The sequence below is a fragment of the Drosophila takahashii genome, chromosome 3L (assembly GCF_030179915.1).
Source record: "Drosophila takahashii strain IR98-3 E-12201 chromosome 3L, DtakHiC1v2, whole genome shotgun sequence".
NCBI lineage: Eukaryota > Metazoa > Arthropoda > Insecta > Diptera > Drosophilidae > Drosophila > Drosophila takahashii.
Window position 1 is genome coordinate 1,238,892 of NC_091680.1, and position 25,647 is coordinate 1,264,538.

The window sequence follows — 25,647 nt, forward strand, 5'->3', positions numbered from 1 at the left end:
AATTGACGCACGTCCAGGTCGTGTGTCGCTTCAATTTGGTTATACAAACTTAATTGAGGCATTTGTTTGATTTGAACGGTCATGGGAGCGAACGCCTCCTTGTTTTGTGTCCTAGAAACGAGCGGTGCAATCAATTTGCTTGATTGGGTTAGCAGCTCCCTTGGAGATTGGACTGTGCACAAATTGCCCAACAAAGTGGAGAAGGAGCATCTATAATTTGCTCGCAGGCTACCGAGATTCAATTGTCCCTGGATTTTTTTCGGTATGAGGTCACGTAGCATCCAGCGAGGAAATTATGCTGATGGAAATTCATCATTCTTTCTCTTAATGCGGGAAGTCAAGAATTTTACAGAAAAAGCGGTCGGGTTAGATGCTGAAATATGCTAAGAACTTTCCTTTGGCCAAGAAAAGTTGAAGAAATGCAGTATCAATTCTGTTAAAAATTTTTAGTATTTAGTAAAATTTATTTATGTAAAAAGGAACATATTTATTTATTTTAAAATAATTAAATCAGCATTGATCTATTTTTTTTGTATATATTAATTTACCATTAATGAAATATCATATTTATTCGCCATATGTGTAGAATATTACATTATTTATTATCTAGAATTAAATTATTAATGTTCAATTAGTAATTAATTTTGCATGGCAATTTATCATTCAAGTTTTATAAGCAGTCCATTTTAATGACATTTTTAGTCAAGCACTCAATCATATTTAGAATATTATTATTTATTATGTACACTAAATATAAATGGCATACTTATAAACGATCAATAAAAAAATCATTAGATTGTATCTTAATACTTAGCATAAGTGGTTATTGCTCGATTAACTTTTTAACTACTCAATTTCGTAATAATTTATTTTTGTTATTAATTTGGTTAATTGAAAATTCTTAGTCAGGTCTTTAAAAGCACGTTTAACGCACATTAAATAAACGTTAAAAATGTTTTAGAATGACTTTAACATAATAATCTCTTAAGTCAAAGTGTATAATATTTTTTCCCTTGTAAACATAATGTAGATTGTTTGGATTTTCTGTGGACCCGTGTTCACACTCTCATGCAAAGATGTTCGTTGTTCAAGATGCATCTCATCCATCCATGACCGTTTGAGTTTGGGCAATCCTAGTTTCCTGCTTCTACTGGTGTTGCAATTCGAAATCCGCAGGTGTCTAATCCAACTGGCTGGCCAAGATTTGTCACCTCCATTGTGCCAGACTTAAAGCGCTGCTGGCGTCAGCACGACGTTGCCCCCTATTGCCCCCCCATGAAAAGCCCGACTGAGTGTTATCTTTATTTTCGAATCGAATAAATCATAACTTTTGCACCTTTTGGCACGACAAACGAGTTGGCACACACCCCCAACACCCCACATACACACTTGGTTTTAAGAGGAACTGGACGACAAAATATATTTAATTTACATATTTAACACTTGGAACTAGTTTTTGGTAAAATAAAAATTAAGATCTATAAAGATCAGTCATTATAAAATTATACTTCACTCTATGATAAATTAGAAACGAGGTTTATTTGTATGCAAAATAGTTTACTTAAATACCCTCAAGAAAATTAAACGGTTAATATTACATGGTTATTAATATTTTAAATTGAAAATATTTAATTGAAAATTCTTTTATATTCATATAATTAAATTTTAATATTTTATAATTATTTGCTAAGTGTTGCAAGTAAATCATTTATTTTACATTTAATTGATAAGTAATTTCAAAACCATTCAAAAACCCCAAAAAGATAATAATATCTTAAATATTTACAAATTTATTTAGTTTATTTTTAACATTTTCTTTATTTTAAATAATTATAAAATTTCCTTTGCCCAGCCCCCTGTTAACCTAAATTAAATTTCAATTATGCGACAAATCCGTAAAAGGCCGTCAAGTGGCTGACCGATTTCCGGCTGGGGCTAATTATAATTATGGAAAAATAAAAATAAAAAACAGAATGACAGACAGACAGACAAGGAGTGGCTATTTTTAAAGCTCAGACATCAGACATCAAGTTGTTGTCTTGTTGCGGTTGTTTTTTTGTTTGACTTAATTGCAGCCCGATTTGTTTGCGGGCCAACTCGGCAATCGAATGGGCCAATGGGCCCACCAAAATGGCCAAAGCCCGACCAAACGCGCATTCAAATCAGGCCCAGCTGACACTGAAAAATATATGCTATATAGCAGACCATCTGGTTATGGGTATCCACTACAAGGCACGCACATCGAACAACTCGACATCGCTGGAACATTGTTGACATCCGGAGCTGCCCCGTCGCATGACAATTAGAAAAGGTTCGGCCACAAAACGCCCCCGCATTTTGGTCTCTCTGTCCACCAAAGTTAAGACATTCACCCAGTATCTCGGACAATCCTCGATTACCAATCGCAAAATAGACGCTAAAGCCAGACAGTCGCGGCTGCGAATGAACCCTACCTTCGGCTCTAAAACTCTATGCAAATCGATCGATATGCGAAAATGTTTTTACCACGGCCAAACTGACAAGCGGATTACAGTGTCTCCATAAAGTGTATTCACATGTGTATCGAGGGAGATTTCTCTAGCTCCTTTTTTGGGGCATTGGAACATATTTTCATGTAAATAGAAAATAAATAAATATATAAAAAATACAAACAAAATAATAATAAATAAAAAATACATTAAAATATAAGAAATACAAAAAATTAAAGCAAATATTATTGCATTTACTTGTAACAAGTTTTTTTTTATTAGTTAATTGAAAATTTTTATTTAATGTTTAGCTCTAATTTTCATTTCAGTGAAGGTCATGGAGATGGTGTAATAATTGCTTTTCCAAGATGACCAAAAGATGCCATCTATATTGGGTGTGGTTCCGTTTTTATAATATACTCCATTGAGCGAACTGAAATTTAAAAAATATATTATATAAAATTGTTTTATAAATTATAAAAGATAAAATATAGAAAATACCTCTTAGCACAGTGATAAAACCACCAGCCACCCAATCGCTTAGCGCAATTTTCGTCAGGATCTGTGTCATTATCTCTATCCAAAGTGGAGAATTTCATGGGAATGCTTCTCGTGAGGGAATCTCCGGCTGTTCCACTATATTCACCCAAAGACTTCAGATAGTATGCCTCACTTTCGTTGCCAACTTTAAAGTCATCGTATAGAGCCCAACTGGAAGATCCATTGACATCTTTCAGGTTGATCATAAGTTGATACTGTCGTGATCTGGTCAAATTATGCAACTTCTCCAAACCGATGAAGAACTCCCCGCGACAGTTGCCAAAACCATTTTTGTATTCACTCCAGGTTCGATTGAATAATAAACTTCCATCGAATCGTCTTTGTATTGGAATCCATTCATCAATGCCTGGTTTTCCTTCGATGGCACAAGTGCTTCTTAAAAGCAGATCTTTTAATTCCTCAATTAGCTTGTCCTTCTCTTCCATTTGTTTAAATTGCTCTTCGATTTGATCGTTTTTGGACTTGATTTCACTTAACAATTGTTTGTTATTATCACCAGCATTTTTATAATAATCGAAAATAGGCTTTATGGTGCCAAAACAATATTCTTCACACTTTTTTTCATCGAGATCAGAGGACTCCACGCGCAGAAAAAGCCACATAAAAATCACAATAAAAACCGAATTCATTTTGTCGACGATGTGACATATGTTACAGTCAAAAGAGAACTGAAATTTTTTTTATATGGAAGTTATTATTTATTTCGATCCAAATCCTCCAGTATACAATCTGTTCTCTTATTTCTAAAAAAAAATAATATATAATACAAATACATATAACAAGCTTATGAATATAATGAGTCATTAAAGTTTTTTCATCTTATCAGGAAAAAATTTAAAACCGCAGGGAATAACAATTCAGAAAATTATTTTAAGATTCTTAAAATTTATTAATCAATTGACGTTTGAAACTTACGCACCATTTATTTTTGGGACGTTAAAATCTCTATAGAAATATATAAAATCTGTTGTTCCTTTCAGTTTCTATAATTATTTTTTTATTATTTATTCTTCATGCTAATTTAAGCATCTTCCCCCTTTTATCCCGATCCTTCTGGCAATTAAGCAACTGCACTTTGGCTGTTAAAATATTTGCCCACTCGCAAGAACAACACACTTAAAATGTCCAAAAATTTGACAGTAACGCCCACCTACAAAGCCACCAGCCCCCCACAAACATGGAAAAACACACGCATTTAACAAGAGCGCCAAATTAAGCCATAAATTTAGACGCCTTGGACCACCAGCCAAGTGGCAAAGTGAGCTCGCTGGAGGATGGGGGAATCGAGTTGGGGGATCGGGGCTATATAGCCATATATATGTAGCCAAATCCAATGCAGAAAAACGGCAAACAGCAAACAGCAATGCAGGGAGCCAGGGAGTCCAAGTTGTCTGCGGGCAAAACGCCTCTGCAAGTGTGTCTCTCCTTGGGATCTCGCATAACATCTGCAGCTGCGTCGGAGTTCGGAGCTCGAGTGGTCCTCTATAAGTCAACCTCCCCTGAGTCACCATCATCATCGCCAGCCCACTCGCTCACCCGCTCGTTTAATACAAAAATTCAAATTTAATTAGTCTTCAAGTGAAGAAGTAATATTTGTACAATCTGGTAAATTTCGCAGCTGCATCATCTGCATCCAAGGAAGTGGGAAGTGAAATTGTGGAATGGGAATGAAATTGGAAGGGGGCTTTAGAATGAGAATGAGCATGTGAATCGCCAATGGAATGGGGACGACTGCTCGGATGACGACTCCTTGACTGAATGCCTAGCGTTGTTGATATAAAACTCTTGAGCAGCAAGTGGGTTGAGCACTAAAAAAAATTTATAAATATAAACTTATTTTTAAAATTATTTCTTTTAAAATATGTTTAAATTAAATTACGAAGCAATATCTCAGGGATTATCAGAGATAGACGTTGTTTTTTTAAAAGAAATCTATATTTTTAAATACCACTCCCAGCCAAAAAATTTTTAAACAATCCCATTTTTAGAAAATATAATTTTATTTATAGAAAATATAAATTTACATGTTTCTTTATTTTTTTCTTATTTAACTACAAATTTCTCTCAGTGCCTAGCCAGATGATTGGCCGTTTGTCCAACTGCAACTGCACACATCTGCATTCCAGACGAGTCAACGGCAAACGGCAGACACCGCCGCAGACTCGGATGCCCAGCGAGGCAGCCTGGAAATGGAAACTATGGATATAGATACTCGGCTGGATCCAAAGCCAGACCCGTACCCATACCCAGATAGTCAGATACCCAGACCCAGACCATGTGGGATTATGACGCGCCGGCACTTAAGGAGGGGCGACGGCGAAGGCGATGGCAGTGCTCAAGTCAATTGCAGTTTGTCTGCGGCCAAAGTCAAATGCAGCTGATGATGAGTTCTCTTCTGTGCGATTTGTGCAAGTTTGTGGCATCTCCATTTCCACATTGCCACATCAGCCAGCCAGCCAGCCCCATTGGATTCTTGATTGGCTGCAGAGACGCCTCCGTTTGTCGTCTTCCAGCAGTTCGCGACCCCGAACATCGCGTGTGACATTTGCTGCCCCTGCAATTGCAACTGCAACACAGCAACTTGGCTGCTGAAGCTGCACCACATTCATTAGCAGCCACTAAATGTTCGCTTAATCATTCCCCCGCCAGTCTGTCACAGCTGCTTTCCGGGTGCTGTGCTGGCTTACACACAGAAAAAAACGATGCATTTTTTGAGGATTTTTGGAAAAATTAAATAGAAATTTAAAATTAATATAGAAATTTATGATGTATTTTATCAATGATTTTTAATGAATTAGAACTGGCTTGAAAATCATTCTAAGTTTAAGATTTTTTTAAAATAATTTTCAAGGAATGGTGTGCTGGCTTACACACAGAAAAAACCTGTTGTGGATTTTTGAGGACTTTCATGGATTTTTTAAAATTTAAAACTAAATATTTTTAATAATTCACTAAACAAATTTATAAAATTTTCTTTCGATTTCCTTGAATTTTATATTCGGTTTGTATAGTATTAAAATATAATAAAATAATTAAAAAAATAATTTTTACTTTTTTCAGAATTAGGTTATTTTTTTAATTCATATCGTCCTTTTTTTAAGCATCTTCTTTTTACCCCGAGTGCAGAACTCAAGTGTCCCCTAGTTAGAGTTGCATCTAATCCAATGCAATCCAAAGTTAGACTCCAAGTCGAAAGAGAGTCACAGTGGATGGCACTGTCTACAAATTGCCATTGGCGGAGCTTGTTGCAATCTTAAGTGAATTTATGTGGCAATCTGGCGGCGTCTCCGGCCTACAATTTCTTGCTCACTGCCTGCCACAGTCCATGATGACTTCAATTAATCAGCTTAATGCGCTGCAAATGTTTGGAACCGAGATTGCAGGATGCGAGATCGCGAGAGGATGCCGTTCTGAGTTCTGGGATTAATCACAGGCGATAAACAGGATTTAAATTGGCGCTTTTCGACTTCCAGGAACTCTAAGCCTAATTGAAAATTATAGTGTCGTATATTATATTCTAAACTGCTTTTATGCAACAATTAAGGATTTAATAAAGCCTTAAAAAAGCAATACATATATTTTCCCTATATCCAGACATTACATAACTCTGATCAATATTTTTGGAATTTATTTCTCAATCTTTGTCAACTTAATCACTTGCTTGATTTGGCTGCCCTAAAACCGAAAGTACATCTGGATATGAAAGTTTATGTCAGATTGTGAAAGGTGTAAGGCCTCCAACGCCAGCTGCGGGAATTATATGATTTTATGGACTCGCCAGCTGGCTGAAATGAAATAATTCGCCAAATACGCAAGCCGAGAAATCGAAAAAAGTGAACATATGTAGTAAGGTGTGTTTCAAAATCATAAGACACTTAATTTGTCAAAATGCACACTGTTTATACTAAAAGAAAAATGTTAATACAGATTGAAAGGACAAATAATTAAGTGTACTAAAGAAAACACATGCATCCGTGATCCTTTTTTTAAGGACCTACCTTTAATTTTTTTTAATATAATGTTTTTTTAAATAAGTAAATACCAAATGCTAGCGAACAAATGTTCTTTTTATTTATACATTTTATAAACATTTCCGTTCTTTCTCATATGTATAGCTTGCAATTATTGAAGAATTACTTGCCCTCCACCCTGCAACACTTTTCACGATCCCTATCGCAGAATCCTAAATCGGCTCTCTGTCGACAAGGCTGTGCGGATTTCTTTTTACAAGTGCCGTATAACAATTTTCCGCAGTCTGAAAGATTGATAAGACATTTAGAGTGATTACTGGTTTCTTGAGTGTGTTTGTACTAACTCGTTCCATCGCTGGTACCAAGGATCAATGACAGCAGAGCTGCCACCAGGAAGATCTTCAAGTAGCTGATGCCGATCATCTTTGCTGAATTCGCCCAAAAAAGTTATCTAACTGACCTGGTTTGAAAGTCTTTTATACTAATAGTATTAATCATTTCGCTTAAAGCAAGCTCACGCTTTCGGTTTTGACACGAACTTTCCTGGACATTTGCATTTCAATAGGGAAAAACAAGATCATTCTTTTTAATTTTCAAGACATGGAATATTCATAGATTTAAATTCGAATAATCTAATATAATTTATGTAAAAAAATCGGAAAACTCTATAAAATAACTGAAATAGGAACGATCGTAGAGTTAATAGGAAATTAAAGGAATGTAATTTTAGCATATATTTTGTATCTTGCTTGTTAGAATAATAATATGTAGCAATACCTATAAAACAATCCCTGTTAGTGAAAGCCAAGTTAGAAAGCTTCAGGCACCAATAGTTGAAATATCTTGCTAGGAACCAATTTTCTTTTCATTTATACATTTTATGAACATTTCTTTTCTTTCTCATATGTATAGTTTGCAATTATTGAAGAAACTATCACTTGCGATAACAGGATTCTACAGGAAAAAACTAATGAGCAAACAAGGAGGTGTCACCAGCAAGATATTCAAGGTCATCTTTGTTAAGTTCGCCCAAGAAAGTTAGCTGACTGACTTATTTAATTTTGTATACTCATTTGAATTTTAATTGGAATCAATAAAAATGTACTCTTCAGTTTTAAGACAATTGAATAGTTCAAATTGCCTCTTCTTGATATTTGGTAAAAAATGCATCCTAAAAGGCATAATAATTACAGAAGTAGTATATATTTTTTATCAGCTCAATAGACAATAGACTATTTATATCCATCCGTCCGTCGGTCTGTCCGTCAGGATAAAAGTTTTTATAGGAACGATCGAAGAACTAATGGGGAAATAAGAGGATAATAATTATACATTATTTTTAATATTTAAGTACTTCAAATAAATTTTGAAAAAAAACCGAACAACCATAGAATAGAATCAAAATAAAACGACAAAGATATCAATTTAAAAATCTTCAGACACCAACTGAAATATTGAAATATTTTGCTATTTTATTCATTTTTCCAACTTCTAAACATTTCTCTTCCTTCTCATATGGATAATTTATTGTGGTTCAGGAAACCTGCGATAATCGCGGCAGCATTTTCCTCCATACCTCCCACCACATCCTCCAGGTATTGTTGGACACGGATTGGAAAGCGTTGTACAATAGCCATTAAATCCGCAGGCTGAAAGATTAATATGATTGATTTAGAGTGATTTTAGGATCGTCACGTGTGTTTGTACTAACCAGCTTGTACATTGGGAAGCTTGCGCCAATCGTGGCAGCATTTTTCCCCATTCCCAACACAGTTTCCAGGTATTGTTGGACACGGATTGGACTGCCTTGTACAATAGCCAGTTTTTCCGCAGGCTGAAAGATCGATAAGATTGAATTAGAGTGATTTTATGATCCTCACGTGTGTTTGTACTAACCATCTTGTCCAAAGCTGCTTCCAAGCATCAGTGACAGGATGGCTGCCACCAGAAAGATCTTCATGTAGCTGATGCCGATCATCTTAGCTGTAGTAAGAAAGTTACCCAACTCACCTGTTTAAAAGACTTTTATACCTAGTGTACTTTCGTGGACTCTATTTAAATTAAAGCAAACTCACGCTTTCGTTTTTGACACGTACTTTCCTGGACACTTGTATTTCAATAGGGAACAATTCATTCTTCTTAAATTTCGGGACTTGGAATATTCATAAATTATAATTCAAATAATCTAAATATGTGGGATATTAATAAACTCATATACTATTCAACCACGTCCTCGGTTTTAAAGCTATCGGAGGGAAAGCTCCCATAGGAATAATCGAAAAAATAAAGTGAGCAAAATTATATATTCGGTGTTTTCTGATATTTTATCTTTTACTCCTGAGGATATTCATTTTGTAACATATCAGAACTGCGATATACTCTTACAAAATTTTTAATCTTATATAGCTACCATAGAAAGGATCCGAAAACCTCCATAGTCTGTTTATTAAATTGTCTTAGAATTTCTAAAATTATCTTTCTAAGTTTTTAGTAATTGGACTTCAAATATCACGACTGGCTAGTGTTCAATTCAATTGGAATGTTCATAGATAAGCAATGAAAATTATAATGCAAATTGGCCAAAAATGCCGCCTTTTGCCGATTTTGAACCTATTTTACTGGCAAAAGGATTCTTCGATTGTTTGGCAGTCAAGACATTTAAAAAGTACAACTGTTTATCCTTCAAACGCTGTACACAAAATAATTCTATGTTTTTTTTAAAAGGAATTATAAACAAAACATGTTATGTACTTTGTTTAATTTACCAATGTACATTACTGAAACAACCATGTAATTTTTTACAAATCGACATACTTTGCTTCCTTCCTCTATAAAGTATGTGATACTCATTCCGATCGGACTATTATAGCAGATTTTCAATTTTGCGGCTATATAATAGTAGTCGCCTTCGCACACTCTCCTGGTGCGCTTCGTCACTACATGGACTGCCGTCCATAGTGATAATATATAGCAATACTTATAAAACCCATGCCTGTCAGTGAAAAACAAATTAATTTAAGTTTTAGGCACCAACTGAAATATTGAAATATTTTGCTAGGAACAAGTGTTCTTTTCATTTATACATTTTCTGAACATTTCTGTTCTTTCTCATATGGATAGTTTATAATTTTTGAAGAAACTATCCCCTGCGCCTATCCTGGCAGCATTTTTCTCCAGCTCCACAGTTTCCTGGAATCTCTCGACACGAAACGGAGATTTGTGCACAATAGCCATTATTTCCACAGGCTGAAAGAAAGATAAGATTTATTTAGAGTGATTTTCGGGATCCTCACGTGTGTTTGTACTAACGAGTTTGTCCAAAGCTGCTTCCAAGCATCAGTGACAGGATGGCTGCCACCAGGAAGATCTTTAAGAAGCTGAGGCTGATCATCTTTGTTGAATTCGTTCAAGAATGTTAGCCGACTGACTTGTTTTTGAACTCTTTTATACTAATTGCATTTTCGTGGTCTCATATTCGCTTTAAGCAAGCTCACGCTTTGGCTTTAAACACGTTCTCGTGAACATTTGCATTTCAGTAGAGAAAAATAGAATGTTAATAATTAAGTGTAAACAAGGTTAATTATAATTTAAATTACCTAAAAATGTTCAGTAATAATGTATTTTTTCTGTTTTGTTTTTCATTTTTGATATCTCATATATTACTATCTTCGGATTCTTTGTATACCTTTATTTCGGTTTAAAAAAGGTGTTTATAAAGATATTTTATAATAAAATAATAAAAGCAAACATTTATTTATAAAGAGTTTACTATTAGTAGACGCAATTTTAGAACTACATTTTTATAAATTCAACTAAATACTCTTTATAAAATGTTCTCATTAGTCCAAGTCTTGATTATTATAATTATTATATTTTAATATTTTATAAAGTGTGGCAAAATTGATGAGTTCTATAATGGTGAAGCAATTCCTGAAAAACAGATCATTTAATATTTTTTTAGATATTACTTTTTATCTGTATATAAATTTGTGTCTTATTATTTTCTCTGGTAAAAAATGATCTTAGTGCCTTATGATTTTGAAACGCAGCTTATATATTTTTGAAATATCGGTCGAATGGCCATATAGAGTCAGCAGAGACAGCGCCGCCAGATGCCGCTTTATATGGCGGTGGCAGGTCGGTTCGGATCGGATCGGAATGGATCGCAGTGGATCGCTACGGATCGTGGCCAACTGTTCGCCCAGTGCTGCTGACCATTTTGGCGTTGTTATTTATTTTTCCTTTTTTGTTGCATTTTTTCTCTCTTTTTTTTGCATTTTGCGCGGCATCTACAGACATTGACAACGCACTTGTCGTCGTTTTGGGCGTGTTTTATGCACTTGTCGCGGCTCGTTGCACTAAACAGTTGCCTCAACATGGCCAACAAGTTTGTTAAATGTCAATTTTGTGTCAAAACGCATTTTGAATGCCCGAAAATTGGCGGCGGGGCAGCCGAAAATGTCGAACACCGCGTTTTAGAGGCCCCCCGAAAATCTCGCTGCCAGTTTAAATTTAAAGCTCTCATAACACCGGGGGAAAGTGTCCCCAAGAGAACGCCCATTTCGTAGACCATCGGGTGATCATAAAATATTTGACACGCGGGTTATATCAAGAAGCCATAAACAAAGCTGAAATATTGGGCAACACTTGGTGGACTATAAAAAAAATTTAAGAGTAAATAAAAAACATCATTGGTCGTCTGGGAATTTTTGAGAACTTTAAGGTACTCTTTTCTAAATAACTTTTAATTATTTTAAATGAGGTCGACCTTAAAAACTGTGAAGTATGTAATTTCATAATCAGAAAAAATGTTATTCAATTATTTTATAAGTGGATATCTCATTTATAATTATAACGATAATGATTTACTTAAAGAAAATTTCTATAAATATTTGATATTCTATAAATATTTGAAATAATCTTGATCAGTGCATAGAATAAAATTAATACGTTGTTAATTACAAAATATTTTTTTTTAAGTAAATATAATTTTAGTCAAGGAAAAAATTTTTTTTTCGTTCAAAATTAGGTTATAGTTTATTCTTTATATAAAGATAATAATTATGAAATATTCAATGATTTCACTTAGGTGAGTGTATCCACAACATTTGTGTCGGCCTCGAAAATAGATGACAACACACAATTTAACCCGTTGGCATCATTAGCAGCTCGTCGGGAAAAGCAGCCACCCCCAACCCCTCCCACTTGCCGCCCCCCTTTTGAGGGAACAAAAAGAAGAAGAGTGACATGTGGGTACCATTTGGGGCAACCCCCCGATCTTCCAGAAATAGCGTGATAATCGCGGCACGCTCATCTGCCTTCTTTCTGGATCTTGATTTCCACTTCCGATTTAACTGGAAATGCATAAAAATCTTCCCATTTGATTTTTTTTTTTGGTTTTGTTTTTGGGTGCTGGGCCATGTGTGTGGTTTTCCGCCCCAGCCGCCCCCCTTTTTTCTGAAAATTTCCGCTGTCATGTGTGCCAAATGTGCAGCTGCAAAGGGGAAAGATATAGAACCAATCGACTGGCTACCTTATGTTTGATTTCATAAATACACGATATTCTCTTTTCGAATCGGCGGCTGGGAAAAAATATGGTAACATGTAACAGATGCGCGCCATATTGCGGCTACGGATCACCGACTGTTCTTTTGGACTCCGGACAGCGGACGACGGACTGTGGACTCCGGATAGCAGACTACGGCTTATTGTTTATGAACTGCATCCGCAGTCAATAAAACATATACATTTTGATACTTATTCGTATACAAACAGGCCTTTGATCCATTTTTCCCCCAGGCGGGCATGGGGGTTTCCCGTTTTATTGATTGAGTTAGGTGGAAAATCATTCAATTTGGTGGTTACGGTAATCGCAATCGAAATAAGGGAGCCTATGATAAATATAATCATAAATACAATGCCATGGCATTAAAATGATAGAAATGGCAAAAGTTTGGATACTTATTTTAAATCAAAGTAGTTCTTATCGTAAATTATGATTGACAATATAAATCGTGATATCTTTTAAAATTGCTAAACTTGTTAGAATTTTGGAAAACATTTTTTTCGATGCTTCTTAATAATTTAGCCAATAATTTGAGAATAATACATTTTAAATTAGAACTATAATATTTTATATTATAATGTTTTGAAACCATTAAAAATAAAACAAATGCGCTAAAAATATATTTAATGCTTATTTTTAATGGCTAGCTATTTGAAACCCCAGTGATCCAAACGTTCCCAAACTCAAGCCCTTGCCTTAAATCTCTGACCATTACCACTAATAGCCTTTAAACTGCCTGTGACCCCTGGGACTTCACGATCTGCATCTGATGCAACTCCCGCGAGCATGCCAAATCGATCCACTGATGGGCCAAAAGACTGCCAATCAAAGGTCTCTCGGTACCTGAGACCCCGATCCATTCTCCACCGAACTCCGATCCCAAAACCGCGAACCCGGCGCTTCAGGTTCAAAGAGAAAGACTCGCGGGATCAAAAGAACCAGCGAAGCGAACTTAACTCTTATAACCAAGACGAACAGAGGCAGGGCCAAATACATTTCGATGGTCAGGGCGAAACCTTTCGAACTTCAACAAAACTGAGAGAAACTTAAGGTAATACCTAAAACATTTCTGTACACTACAAAATTTATAAAACTTTTAAATATTTTTTTAATTTTTTAGAAAATATGAAAACTTTTCTATATAATAATAATGATCTTTAAACCCCTTATATGTTGAAATATAATGATATTTTCAATTTTTACAGAATTATATTCTTCCATATAAAAATTATTATTATTTACCTACAAGATTTATAAGCTTAAAAATATTTTTTAATTTATTGAGTACATATTTTTCTCTCCGAGTAGCGATCCTTGGGTCGAAAAAATTGCGTGAAGCGGCGCATTATGTTTATGGCTTTTGTTTGCTCTGGAATTGTGGAGGCGGCTTTAGAGGGTTAAAGGGCGGGGGGTGTGGCAGCTGTTTTGACCTTGTTGAAACATCAAAACCATATTATTGCCATGCCGACGTTGTTGTTGTTTTTGGCTGGACTTGCGATCTTTAATTTTCGTCTTCGGCAGCTTTTGTTTTTTTTTCGGTTTCTGCTTTTGAAAAATTGCACAAGTTGAAAACCATTTCATTGCATTTACAGGGTTTCACTTGCCTCCATCGGCGGTTGCGGTCCGCTGCCATTCGATTTGTTGTTGTTGTTGTCGTGGCGGCTTTTCATGTTGTTGCTGCTTTGGGTTTCAGCGGCTGCATTGTGTAATTTATATGAGCCAGGCCAAAACGAAGGCGTTGGACAGGGCACTCTGAAAAAAATCCCCTCGAAAATGGGTTAATTACATAAGTAAGACGATTTTAACAATTTGGAATCCTTAAGAAAAACCTTTAAGTTTTGGAAATGTTCGTTCAATTTACAAAATTATAACAAATATTGTACTTTTTTAAATAGTTGTATACTTATAATATTTTATTGAGTTGTTTATATTATTTTATGGAACTAATTTACTCGAAGAAAATATTTTAAGGACTTTGAATAATAGTAGAAAAAAAAGGTAGTAGTAAAAATATCTTAACTTTTTAATGAAGAAAACCATAAAGGATTTTGGGAAAACAACCTGTTTGGCTTTTTCAATAATTTTTAACAAGCATGATAATTACATCTAATAATACAAATAATTTCTTAGTTCTAAACCTCTATAAAAATCTTAAACAAACCATTAAAAAAGTAAAAAAAAAAATCATCATAAAAAAGAATGTAGGAAATAAACATTATAATGTTATAAATATTTTCTTTTGAATATGTTAAATAAAAGTACAATTAAACCAATTAGTTTAGTTTGAACAACCTGTTACAGCTCTTCCATTGTTGAATATCTTCGTTCTAAAGATACCTTAATTAAATAATTACAAAAATAAAACTTGTTACTTTGCCCAAGAATGAAAGTATTCCCCTCATTATGGATTTCTTTTTCTGCGAGTGTGCTGCACTGGCCATTTCTGCGGACGACTACGTGACCTCCAATTTGGGATCAGTTTCATGTGCGTTAAAGTGCACATGTTGTGCCCGAGCCCCCTTCCCCGCGATTCGGTGTGGTCCGCCTTTGATGTAGAAAATATTACCGCCTTCTATACAGTGGGACACCCGAGCCAAGAAACAAAAAAACCAAACCAACCAAACCGATCCGAACTGAAACGAGCCAAAACACACGAACACAGTGCCGCCCAAAAGTTTATTCATATGCTAATTTCGCTTAGCGTTAAGACACAGAAAATATGGACAGTCCGCCGCACTTGTCGCTTTTTTCTTTGACTTATGGCTTTTGCAGAGGGGTTTTCGGGGGGGTTATATAGTCAAGGGGTTAACGACAAATATCCAATTAAAATTGTTCATCGCTGCGACAAATATTGACTTGCGGCTTTTCGGCTCCTTTATATGGATGGCACTCCCTTCGACTTAAAAAAGAGGGACAAATTGGAGTGGGGCATCGGTTGACTCTACTTTCATATGGAAATCGAACGACAGGCTGCCAATTGGGGTGCCACCATTCAGGGATTAAGGTCTATAAATCTTCGGTTCTGCATAGGTGGTGTGGAAATAACACTTACAATTAATTAATGAGATTAATAAATATTTGAAATTAGTGTCATCAAAAGATATTTAAATTGGAAAATTATAGATTTTGTATGCCACTGAAACATATATAATGAATAAACCATATTAAAAAGTATATTTATTATTTATAGAACTCACAATAAAAGTTCACAGTAAATTTAAAAATATTTCTTTTTTTTTTATACTATGTTATTCATCATCTACTTGATTTCTTAGTACATCATCCGTAATTAAACTAATATAAGTACAGATTAATTACCAAATGAATTAAATTCATTATCCAATTTAACTATTTTCTTTTGAGCCAAGATCTTAGATTTGAACTTCCTGTTGGCCATTCACGCAACGTTAATGATTCACAGCTCAAAACAATCTCGATTTGCCATTGGTTTTTTCCCCTTTTCTTGTACATTTTTTAACAATAAAGAAAACGAAGCTGAAAATGTCTATACATGCGTACAACTCTTTCAAACCGCCGCTCGGAGGTCCACTAATTAAGTGTGGAATGTTACAGCAATCAGCCCGGTCTATTGAGGCAGCCAGGCAGCGGGGTTACGTTGGCCCCACTTTTGCCCCCTCGAAATCACTCGAGGTGGCCGCAAATGGTCATTGAATGTGAGGGTCTTAATGAGGCCCCCAGAAAAAAGAGAACAAGTTATGTGAAAAAAACAAAAGCTGGCTGAGCTATCAACGCTCATGTGCGTGGACCCATGGACCACGTTGCGGGTGCGTAGATTTAACAAAAAATATATTACAGGCAAGCTTAACTAATGAAAACCTTGAAGTAATTTAGGTTTTTGAGTTAGAGAAATTTAACTCTGATTTTTACTATTTAATTAAATTAAAATATATTTTTGGAAATATTATAAGATTCATTTTTATCCAACGTTTATTTTAAATATATTACTTTTTTATACATCTAAATTTTACTCGGAAAAATTGTATCAATAAAATATCTTCTATATATTATAATAATAATTAGTTGAAATGGATTTTTTAGATCGTTTGGAATATAACGATAAATAATAAATCATTTCTCCAACAGACCATCACCTAAATTTACACAGATTTGTATAGATTCTGAGTGGATATATATGACCTTGTTTTCGGCTTAAGAAAAAACCCGCTTACTGAAGTTCGACTGTATTATATGGGGGCTATATAGACCCGGCCCAGCTGAGTGTGATTATCGTGGCCATTGTTGCCCTCCGGTTTAATGTGATCTCATGTTGATTGATTGCGCACACCTGTGTGAAAGACGAACTGAATTCGTTCGTTTTTTTTGTATTGTTTTGTCTCCCAAAAAACCGATCTTGATGGATTGGGCTGGTAGAGAAAGCTTGAGGCTTCCAGCACGAAGCTTTCATCCCGGCCTTTGTGTTATGCAATTGTTAACACAAAAAGAGAGAGAAAGAAAAGGAGCTAAAATAATTATTAGGAGCCAAAGCTAAACAAAAGCGTAGCGTTTTTGCTCTTTTGCGCTTCGCTTCGCTGACTTTTTGACGGACAGTCGTTTTTTATTGTTATAGTATTTTATAGTATAGAGCAACTATCGCAACTGCCGGACATTGTGGAGCTGCATGGGTGGCTCTTTTTCCAACGATCCCAATCCAAAGCCATTGTTGCTGCGCCCTGCAATTTGTATGAATTTCAAATTTCTTCAACATTGAATATGAAAAAGCCTCAGTGAAAACGGCAGCAGCAACAACAGCCGACGCAGTCAAGCAGTTTGAATGAATAATTTCCGCAGTCGTCGGTCGTCTTCCGCTGGGCCCCGTCTACAAAGATTCTGCCGGGCACTCAAAGAAATAAATCTAAATTACATGAAAAATTCCGTTTAAATGTTTTAAAAAATTGTACTGATTTTAAAGCAATTTTAAAAATATTTATCAACTCGTTTGTGGAATAATTTACAAGACTTGTTGCAGATCTAGCTTTAAAATATTTTAAAAATTTACATAAACTATGTTTTATTTTTTTTCTGTAAACTCTTTTGACATTTTAAATGTTTCTGGTATTTTGGAAAAATAATATTCAGAAAAAAATTTATTAACAATTTTGAAACATTTTTAAAATATATTGGACGTATTTTTTTTGTCTAATTATATAGCTCTAAAAGGTCTAAATATATTAAGATCTAAAAGTATGAAATTTGACATGCATTAGTCAAATAAAAATCTTTCGGAATATTTTATTTTCTCCAAAATTAAAGGATATTGAAGATCATAAAAGTTATACCTATTTTCAATGATAAGAAAGTTTTCTTTCTTATATATTATATTTTCCAGCCTGATTTTTTAAGATTTTTCCCCAAGTGCATGGCTGCGGCTGTTTATCGTTGTTGGGTTCTCTGCGCCAAATGAAAATGAACACGTGCGTCCGGTTGCTGCGGCTCAGCTGCTGCTGTTGAAAATAAATACAAGTATGTGGATATTGTGCCGCATTTATGTGGACCCTGTGGCAGCCGCAGAGGCAGAAGCTCCAAAGCCATCCAACAAATTTCACTTTATTGATGAGCACTGCACTTGAATTACTGGGGCCACCTAATCAAACACAAACACAGGCGATTGGCCACGCTTGGCCGCACAACGAGGCGTATGCGCGATTTGGCATTAACATTAACATGAACAACAGCTGTTCAATCTGAAGCTAAAGCTAAAGATCGCGAAAACTTGCACCACCTGGATTTTTAGACCCACTGCAGTTCGCCTTGTGCGTTCAAATCCACAATTTAAATGCTAAGTGGGCAAAAATGCGTGGAGATGACATTCAAATTGCAATGAGGCAAAATTAAATCGATTAAGATATTATTATTGATTTAGATGTGTTAAAGATATAAATTATGAAATAAATATGCTTTTATAATAGACTATTTTAATTAGAAGAACTCATACAAGATTTATGAAATATAGAAATAAATGCAACATTAAAATTTGATAAACTTTAATCTCCTAAATAATATTTTAATCTATCTACAATATGTAGAATATTTTAGGAAGCTTCTTTCAAGTTATAAACCTTTTTTCATGGTAAAACCTTCAAATGATCAACCTGACAGTTCTTTGAATTAATTTCAACATATGTGAATATGCATGTGGAGATATATTCAGAGACGACGTTCAGCCAACTGTGCAATTTCAGCTCTGTAGAGTTTCTATATGTAGTAACAACATCATTTCATTCATTGTCTGGCGGACAACAATAAAAACATCGTACACTTGGCCGCAATGATAAAACCCCGACATCTGTAGGAAGTGGCTATTGCATGTATCACACATAAATGAGTGTACTCGCTTTTTGGATGGGGGATATATGTATACTTGTGTGTATCGTATCCAATACCCCGCCCCAAAAAGCCCCCATGTCGACTGCTCAGCGGAGCTTATCTCGAGCGAAATGACCCCAAAAATGCGATGGCAAAACAGCAGCAACAAGGAGCCAATTCGTCACGGACTCAACCATGAATTTAATGGTTCACAGATTGCCATTTGCCATGGTCAAATTATCTGCATATTAAATTTAAGTAAACCTAAAAACAATGACAACTGAGGTGGTTTAAATAAACAGAAGGTTTTGTGATTATTGGTCATATTAAATTGGGATTCGAAGGTGAAGCTTATTTAGACATTTATTGGAATAAAGGTTAATTTCTATAAAGTGTCCCAAGTTGTTAAACCTTATGAATAATTTTTAAATATTTTAAGAAGGCCTAATAAATCACTAGCACTCATAAATTATTTTCCTTAAACAAATTAAAATACAACATATTTGCACAAGCCCCAGAAAATAGTTTAATCAAATCCGGCAGCTTGCAAATAGAGCATTTACCAAAAAAATAAAACTTGCACAATTCAGGAATTTTGGGAAAGGCAATTCCAAAATGGAAAACCAACTGGCCGCACATGTTGCTCAGCTGTTTGCAATTACTTTTTGGAAGTAGTGGCGGCGGCGACCACGACGTCAAAGATACAAATCAAAGACATTGCCACAATTGCGTAACAGCCGACACAACCCCATCTAGATACAAGAAATAAGATCTTCGGTTCTGGAACTGAGAAATGAGTGCTTCAGGTGGCAGGAAAATGAAGATGGACTGCGAATGGGGCTGCCATTCGCCGGAACTAAGCGACTTCCGCTCCACTCGAACAGCCGTTCACCTTCTGGTGATTTTCTGCAGCAATGCACTTGAAGAAAACTATTGTAATAATTGCTAATTCAAATAAAAAATTCTTCAAAAAATATTACAATTTTTATATTTAATGAATGTTTTATAAAAATCTTAATAAAAGGTGGTAAAGTTACCTTAATAATAAAAGAATAATAATAGCCTAAAACACCATTAAAAATAAAATATCAAAATAATTCTACTGATTTAAAGGCTCCCAAAAATTTGTTTTCTTTTGAAGGATTTAAAATTGCCGTTCCTATAAATTACAAATATAATAATTTCATACCCATTTACTCAAAGATCTATGGCATTGTAATTTATTAAATGTTTAAGGTTTTCTATACTGATTTTAATATTTATTTTCAGTGCAAAAGTGTGCGATCCTCATGCTCCAGATTGACAAACAACGCGTGTGACTGATGGAGTGAGCGAGTGAGTGAGTGACTGGCTGGGCAAGTGAATGAATGAATGAATGAACGGATGGATCGTATAGGATGGGATGGGATCTGATGGGTTTGGACTGGCATGGAATGGGTGAAGTGTGCAGCGAGTGTGGGGCACTGGCAATCAAAGTAATGTTTATGCTGACGCTGGGGCCTAGGATCCAAAGATCCCAAAGAGATGGGGACGAAAAACTGGGGACTCGAACCAGATTCAGATTCAGGACCACAAATTGCTTTCAATTATGTTGCATGCGACGACTGTGCTCCCGTTTTTATGCCTCATTGTTGACGTGTCTCCGTTGGCAAGTTTTTACCCTCCTCCATTAACCATCATCCATTGGATGCATCGGTTCGGTTCCATCTCGATCCATCCATCTGGGCCATGTTTCGTGTTCTGTGTTGATGATCTCCGTGTGCGACTGATCGAGTTGCTTTATGTATTTATCTTGCGACTGTGGCAACTGCACTCTCGACAGCACCATTATTGTCCCCATCATCGCCGTACTATGGTAATGAAAGCCACAAAAAGTTCACTAAATTAAGGTAAAAAACATGAAAACCAATCAGAGTCCAATAAAAATATTGTAGGAATTTTAATTACATTTTTATAGTGAATTTATCTCTTTTTCTAAAATACCAAATTTTTATAAATATTATTTTAAACATTAATTTTATTAATTTAATTTGATACATTTATTGTAATATTTTTATGGTGTTATTATTAATGAAAAATAAAGATAACGCTATAAAATGAAATCTGTAAGTATTTTAAAAAATTATTCAAATGATTTAAATTTTCTGGTCTTTTTTAAATATACGTTAAAATTAATTAACAATATTGAAACTACTTTAATTAATATTTTTAAATATCTAAAAAATATATCCTTAATTTTCTGCAACAAATATTAATTTCAACTCCACTGTTTCTCACTTTTTCCTTAGCTCTTTTTTTATGACTTTGATTTTAAGCATCGGTTTCAGCATTAAAATGTTCCATTATAAGACCACCACCCCGATCTCCGCCGAAACCGCAGCAAATTACTTGCGGAAGTGCGCCACGCCCACTAAAGTGCAGGTTTGACTCATCGAGGAGATGGAATCGGGAATTGCAGGATGGACTCCCAACCATGTGGGGATTTTGCGATTGAGTTACTCGGCGCAGCGTCATCATCATTATCATTATCATCCTCTTGAGGATCGGAATCGGAATCGGGATCCTTCAGCTGCGTGCAAATTTGTGCTTTTAAAAACAAACTAAAGCGAAAATTATGTCAAACCTGTTGACCAGCCGGTCGTCGTTTGGATTTTGTTCTGGTTCTCATTCTGATTCTCATTCCTCGTTGTCCATCTCCATCTGCATCTGAATCTTTCAGCATCCAACTGGAATTGAGTAATTTGTTGCAAAGACAATTAGATGCAACAGATTGTTGACTAAGTGACTGGAACGTTTACAGTTGAGATTGCCGGTGAAAGGAAGTCGAGCAGTTGAGTCCCCGGACCCATAACTATCTTTTTTGGCCCGGGGGCGAACAGTTGGACTCGACGGAACGATGAGCCGCTGACAAGTTGGCCAAAGAATATAGTCACTGAAAAAATTCTGAATAGTAAAAAGAATTTACAAGTTTTTCAAGAACTTTAATAAGTAGAAAGGTAATTTTTTTAAATTAATGTTACCTAAATTTTTAAACCGTATTCTAAACAAAACAAAACAAAAAAAGGATTGAATAAAGTTGTCCCTAACAAAAATTAACTAGAAACCCAACTATTGGATAAATAAATGCTATGATATAATTGATAACAAATTGATGATATTATGATGATATATTTAAGATATTGTTGGAAAACATTCATCCTTTATGAATCCTAAACAAAAAGAATACTAAAAGATTATATTTTAAAAAGTGTTCAAAACTCCATCAGGTAGAAATAAATTGGAAAGTAATGTCTTAAAAATTTCTAAAGACCGTAACATATTTTTAATAATACATTTTAATTAATTTTCTTCAAAACAAAAATACAACAGACATTTTTTATGTATTATTTTCCTGTAAAACATTTTCAAGAATAAATAGCAGATTTTAAAATTAATTTCGAGCGCCTTTTTAGATATATTATTTGCGATTATAGAGTATTTTCTCCAAGTGCAAGCTGCCAGAGAGAGTTCATTGGAGTTCAGGAGGCATCGAATGAAAATGAAGATGCCACCGCAACGAGGAGACTGCGATTGGTCGTCCCTCGTAGCATTTCATAATTTTCAGCCAATTATGCGAAATTGCCGGTGTCTTTGGGGCTAGCCTCAAAAACAAACAGACCTTGGGCCGAGTTAATGACATTGAATGGGGTCAGCTCCCAAGAACCACAAAAAGCCGCAAAAAGCAGAAAAGCAGCGACGACGAGTTTGAATCATGGGGAAAGATTGCTGACAGCAATCAACAGTTGTGGACTTGTGGACTTGGGGCTCTGCCGCATGTGAGTGTCACTCTGCCCCTTCGCTTCGCAAACCCACCTCATTTTCCCCCTTTGACAGTCAGCAGTTTATATGTTGCCAAAGATCAAGTAATCATAGCCGACTACATGATGACACTACCAAGGAAAAAATATAAAAATATCCGGAAGTCTAAATAATTTATCATATCAATACAATATTAAATACCGTTTTTAGTTAATTGAAAGATTATTTTAATCCTAATTTTTAAATTCCCTGAGATTATTTATTTTAACCATAGTAATAAGCCTTCATAAGTCCGCTATTGAAATTACTTCATGTGATCGATCCACTTACTTTTTATCTCCACATTCACCATCTTTCACCTACTTTTCCTCCGCTGATCTCAGATTGCAGCTAATTGGCCTGCTCAGTTCTTATCGCACATTAATTGGCCGCTGGCCGATATATACGGTATTGGATATACCCGCCGCGGGTTAGAGATCGCGATCACAGCCTCTCCCAATCGCAATCTCTCCCAACACGTGCACATCAAACTCTACGCTTTATAATTGGTTTGTCGAGCTGCCAGCAACCGGCTAAGTCGGAGTCTTAGCCTCAGATTCAGTCTTCAAAGCCCCAGCTCAAGCTCACATGTCTTCGCTAAGGCCAAAGAAAAGAAAAGCCGGCCAGAAGACAGGCACTGAGAAAAATTCAGATCTTGGATTTACATATTTCCATCTTAAATATAGTAAATTATCTTGGGATGTCTGAAGTTTTCTATATAAAATGTCTTGTTCTAAAGAATTCGCGATGTAAGTTTATTAAAAAAAATTCATTTATAATGTTAAATAATTCTTTCTTTTTAACAATACTCATTTTCTTAAGAATTCTCGGGTTTAGTTTACTGAAAAACTCCTCGAAATAACCGATTTTGTTTTTTAGTTCTGAAGAATTTGCGTCATAAATTTGATTTATAACTTTAAATGTTAGATAATTCTTTATTTTTAACGCTACACATTTTCTTAAGAATTCACGTATTTCTTTTACTGAAAAACTCCTCGAAATAATCGATTTTGTTTTTTGGTTCTGAAGAATTTGCGTCATCAAATTCGCCTATTTTTCGCGTGTGTCGAAAACCAACGTCAGCGATGCTAAGTGAATTAAAATAATGCTGCCGCTGCTGCCTTTCGCTGATGATGATGATGTTGTTGGTGATGCTGATGAGGCCGGCTCTCAGGAACTCCCCCTTGGGATCCGCCAGCCGCTCGCTCTGATGATTCTATTTATTACACGGCAGGCAATTTGCAATTTTCCGCTGCGTTTTAATTATTTGCCATGCCCGTTAGTTTTAATAAAGTTGCTAACTGTGAAAAGACGTGACTGGCGAATGGGCATTTAATTCGCAGTTCGCACACAGGGAAAGTGTCCGTCTAGCTGGTTATTTTTTCTGTTCTATCCAGTGTCCACTATCCAGCATACCATCCAGACTCCGGTCCAGACATCTGATTAAAATCTCGGCGTGTCCGGCAGAATTTCGCAGAAAAGTTGCAGCGTTAACACCCATTGCATTAAACGAAAAAAGTCCCCAGATCGTGGGGCATTTCGTGCGAAATTTTATCACGCAAGGCATTTGAGATGATAAGCATCTGCGAGGCCCGGAACGCTGCGAATGGGACTCCGAATACGAGATCTCGGAAAGTAGATTGCGATCACCAAGCTCTGATAGCGACGAATGCGCGCGATCCAAATTCACGCCCCACAACAAAGGATCAGTGATGGTAGGGCCACTGAAACTAAGCCAAATATTTATAATGTTAGATTTAATATTTATTTATTTTCTTACTTAACGATATCGAAATATCAGTTATTAATACCTTAACGTTTTTATGAATTTGTTTAATTTTAATGAAAAGTATTTATTTTAATTACTCAAGTAAGACTTTATTTTTATTGATTTATAGCGTGTTAATAAATATTACGGAATTAACATATAAAACATCCTAAATTCGAATGGGAAATATCTTTATCTCTTTAATGGCTTTAAAATTATCCAACACAAATTATTTTATGTTTTTTTTATTTTAAGATCTATGTTAACAACAAACAAACAAAATATATCTTTGTAAAACTAATATTATTTTTATATTTATATCATACAAATAAACCATACAATTTTATAAGTTGACTTATAAATTTAAGATGAAATACCTAGCTAATAAAATCCTCTGTTCAATGGATAACCCGTCAACCTAGCAGCACTCTGAAATTTCGCAGACTGGGGACGCCTTTGTCTTATCTCCAGCTGGGCATCTGCTCATCTCCCCAGTCTCCGTCTTTACATCTTCAGATCCCCCTATACCCAACTCGCTCAGAAATCCCAGAAATGGCAACTGCTCCAAGGCGCCGCAGAAGGGGGCGTGGCAGGTGTTGCAGGGCAGGTTGTTTTCTTTTTTTTTTGTCTGGGGGTGCCAAGTGTTTGCGCCAAGCGTTGATTGTCCTTATCGAAGGCACAGATCGTTTTGGCCAGAGGAACTGAACAGAAAAGGCGGCGCGAATTGCATGCGTAGATGCTGCCTAGAGATCGCAGATTGCACTTGCGTGCCAGTCTGGCAAAAAACAAAACATCCAACAAAGATACAAAAAAAACGAGTAAAACCGAGAAAAACCAGTGCCAAGTGATGAATGTCCGTGTTATGCGATCTAATGATCTAGAAATGAAGTTAATAAATCGTTTAACCAGATGGCACACAGCTCTTTTTCGAGATCGGAAAAGAGGCTGCTCGGCTGGCTGCTTCTGTGGATTCTTCAAGACCCCAGACATCAGAACATCAGAGATGTCGGATTATAACATTTTATAAAATTTACATTTTTTTAGGTAAATAATTTACATTTATTTTAAAAAATAAGAGAGATTTGAAATCATTTTTGGTTGTTAAATTTCATGCTAAAATAATATATTTAAAATGTAAATTATTCAAATCAT

General features: G+C 35.4%; 2 protein-coding genes across 2 annotated transcripts; both read right to left on the bottom strand.

Annotated features, from left to right (window-relative positions):
• Positions 1–2,711: 2,711 nt before the first annotated feature.
• Positions 2,712–3,791, bottom strand: LOC108055349 (fibrinogen-like protein 1). Its single transcript, XM_017138660.3, has 2 exons — positions 2,970–3,791; positions 2,712–2,901 (listed from the first exon to the last, which is right to left on the bottom strand). Exons 1-2 carry the CDS (start codon positions 3,656–3,658, stop codon positions 2,769–2,771), a joined length of 822 nt encoding a protein of 273 aa, XP_016994149.3. The 5' UTR covers positions 3,659–3,791; the 3' UTR covers positions 2,712–2,768.
• Positions 3,792–8,420: 4,629 nt separating this feature from the next.
• LOC138912924 (uncharacterized) lies at positions 8,421–9,022 on the bottom strand. The gene is made up of 3 exons (XM_070214863.1): positions 8,897–9,022; positions 8,712–8,834; positions 8,421–8,649 (listed from the first exon to the last, which is right to left on the bottom strand). The coding sequence occupies exons 1-3, from the start codon at positions 8,976–8,978 to the stop codon at positions 8,525–8,527; spliced, it is 330 nt and encodes a 109-aa protein (XP_070070964.1). The 5' UTR covers positions 8,979–9,022; the 3' UTR covers positions 8,421–8,524.
• Between the last annotated feature and the right edge of the window lie 16,625 nt (positions 9,023–25,647).